This window comes from Chinchilla lanigera, unplaced genomic scaffold (assembly GCF_000276665.1).
Source record: "Chinchilla lanigera isolate Chin_1 unplaced genomic scaffold, ChiLan1.0 scaffold00156, whole genome shotgun sequence".
NCBI classification, from domain to species: Eukaryota; Metazoa; Chordata; class Mammalia; order Rodentia; family Chinchillidae; genus Chinchilla; species Chinchilla lanigera.
In genome coordinates, this window is record NW_004955557.1 from 1,521,053 (window position 1) to 1,524,306 (window position 3,254).

The window sequence follows — 3,254 nt, forward strand, 5'->3', positions numbered from 1 at the left end:
GCGGGCCGCTCCCCGCGCGGCGTCCACTGTGGCGTCACGGCCATTGTGTCGTGCCGGTGACGCCGGGAACTGTTCCCACTACAGCTGGTTAGGCAGCCTTAGCCCAGAGCTGGCTCTGCGGCTACACTGGCCGGTCGCCGTTTCTCTTTCTGTTCCCCTGGCCAGCCGCAACACTGAGCCAAAAGCGGGAACCCCCGGCGACGGCGGCCTCGACGCCGGCCTCGACCGCAACCTCCACCTCGGCCTCGACCGCGGTGTCACCCCAGCCCATCAAGGGGATCCTCAAGAACACGGCCGCTGCGACTTCCTCCATGGCAGCCTCGGCCGAAGAGCCCCGCGGGAGAGTCCACAAGAAGCGGAGTAAAAAGTCACAGAAGTGGGATGAAATGAATATACTGGCAACCTGCCATTCCGCTGACAAAGGCCACGGTTCGACGAAAATAGATGAACCAAGCACCCCTTTACCAGGTGTTATGAGTGATGACGCGGATGCTGTTACTGAGTCAGAACCCACTGCAGCCCCAGCTCCGGATATCTTGGCTAAGAAAGTAGCTGCTGCTGAAGCCTCAGAGCCAGAGTACCAGCCTGCAGAACAAGGAAGCACGGGAGAACAGGATAATGATCCGTCACCAGCAGAGAGAGAAAAGAACCAAGAGTCTGAAAGCAAAAGGAAGGTGCACTACAAAGGACTGCATATTAAGTTCGCTAAACCGTTAATTTTAAAAGATGAGGAAGACAAAGGAAAACCAGCTACTGAAGAATCAAAGTAAGGGTCTACTACTGGTGATCAACGGAAAGACAAGTCACGAAGTTCATAGAAGTTAGACGACCTGTTACTATAACACATTGCTCCTTGTTCTTAATTCATGATTTAAGTATCAAGATACATCTCAGGTGATTACATACTGCCAAGAACTGAAAGATGACCTTAGAGACCGATTAGACGAAAATGCCTAGTGCATGCATATGTTCTTGTGCCTCATACTTCACCACAAATAAAGTAAAATCTCATCAATCCAAAACTGCTTGACTTTTGTAAGAACAGTGGTTGATTTGTGTAAGATATTATATAGCTTTTATGCATTAGAAGTTAACGTCTTTTGGGGGGAGGAAACTAATTTATTTTCATCACTTATAGATGTGGTACCTCTTATAAAATGTTTATTGGGCTTTTTGCTTTTTACCAAAAGCCAATTGGAACAACAGGACATACAGGTTGATAAATACTCAGGCTGAAAGGTATTTTTAACAGTTGTTGTCAGTGTGATTAGTCTGTTTGACTGAGAAGGATTACAAGAGTTACTGCTATATTTTCTAGTTACTACATTCAAAATACCTGTTGAATTTTTTTGTGCTTACAGGGAAAGAATTGACATTTTTCTTGTCAAAACTAGATGTTTTGTTTTTGTGTTTTTTTTTTTTATTTTTTAATTGTTTTTGGTTTTTCTCCGGTACTGGGAACCGAACTCACGACCTTGCGCTTGCCAGGCAGGCGCTTTGCCGGTGAGCTAAATCCCCAGCCCCTGTTTTTGTGTTTTAAATGTCATATTAACTTGCACTAATGTCTGCTCTGCTTGTTTTGGTGCACTGGGCAGAAGTTAAATCAGTTTCTTCAGTAAATACAATTCTAGTGTAAAAAAAAAAAAAAAGAACTACAATGAAAATACAAACAAAACTCTACCACAAAAATAGTCTTAGCTTCAGTTATCACACCTAAGGCAGTTATGACAACATGTCTATACACAAGTCTTGCTCACACTGACAGCATATGTGCTTAGCTTTCATTTCCTGTTTGGCAGGCCCTTATTGTCACCTCTCTTGTCTTCCTCTTTTGTTAGGAGTGTCTTATCATATTATACAGTATGAGGGGCTGGGGATTTAGCTCAGCAGCAAAGCGCCTGCCTGGCAAGCGCAACGTCGTGAGTTCGGTTCCCAGTACCGGAGAAAAACCAAAAACCAAAAAAAAAAAAACAACAAAATACAGTATGAACTTAGGAAAATGAAATATCAATAAAATATCAAATATATATTGAGTGTTTAGAATAAACATTTTCTACATCAAGTGTTTGCTTAATAAATATTAAAAAACCCAGCAGAAATAAATTCTTTTGTTAACTACAATGAAAATGCAAGCAAAACTCTACCACAAACATAATCTTTACTTAAATTATCACACCTGAGGATGTCTTCACACAACAGCATATTCAATACATAAGTATTGCTTACACTGAAAGCACATGTATTTTGTTTTCCTGTCTTCGTTGGTAGGACATACTTGACATCTTGCTGGTCTTCCTCTTTTCTTAGGAGGTTCTTGTGATGTTTCACTTGTCTGCTTACCAGTCTGTTCCAAAATTCTTTTGAGGAGTTCTTTGAGCAGATGCATATTGTTAATCCTTTGTTATATTTGGTCTTTTATCAATTCCAGTCCTAGTCATCTAAGAAAATTTCTCCATGATATTTTGTGCTTGATATTTTCCTTGAAACTATTTGTGCCTGGCATGTTTAGGATCCAGTAAATCACAACCATTGACCAACACTTTGTGTTTCAACTAACATTATAGCTGCTGCATAATTCATCAACCATATCTACTCTGCCTTTAGTTTTGTTGTAAAGTGTGACCATGTCTGGCATCATTTGGGTTGAGGATTCACTATGAATGTTTGCTTTTGAAACAGGATCTTGCTAGGTAGTCCAGGCTAACCTTGAACTCACTATGTAGCACAGGCTGACCTTGAACTCACAGCATCCTCTTGCCTCAACCTCTCGGATGCTGGGATTACAGGTGTGCCCCACCATGTCTGGCCTCTTTATCTTATCATCATGGTGTAAGGTTGACAGTATCAATATTACGTTGTTTTTCTTCACCATAATGTGATCTAGGATATCCTGAAACGCAGTATCCTCTTCCCTCAGCCTCCCAAGTGCCATGATTACAGGGATACACCACCATGCCTGGCTTCACTCTCTATCTTACTATCATGGTGGAATGTTTACAGAATCAATAGTAGTTTGTTTTTCTTCACCATATAGGAGGCCAATGTTATGTCTTTCTGAAATCTAAATAATTGCATTTCTCTATTGTGACCTTGCAACATTTTTTTTAGAAATCTCAGCTTTGTTCTTGCAAATAGCTCATGTGCTGGTCAACTGGTGTTCTTATAGCAAATATATCAATGGGTAACTAGTGAACCAACTGGCAAATGTGACATTTGGGTTATTCGAAATAGGTGCAACAAGTCTGCTCACAGCA

At 41.5% G+C, this 3,254-nt stretch overlaps 1 protein-coding gene across 1 annotated transcript in view; it reads left to right on the plus strand.

Annotated features, from left to right (window-relative positions):
- Window positions 1-1,022, plus strand: part of LOC102029233 (protein phosphatase inhibitor 2-like) — a 2,488-nt gene extending 1,466 nt beyond the window's left edge. Inside the window, exon 2 of the mRNA XM_013508820.1 lies at window positions 93-1,022. Coding sequence (XP_013364274.1) covers window positions 93-770 — 678 coding nt within the window. The 3' untranslated portion in view covers window positions 771-1,022. The remainder of the gene's footprint in view (window positions 1-92) is intronic.
- Window positions 1,023-3,254: the final 2,232 nt, after the last annotated feature.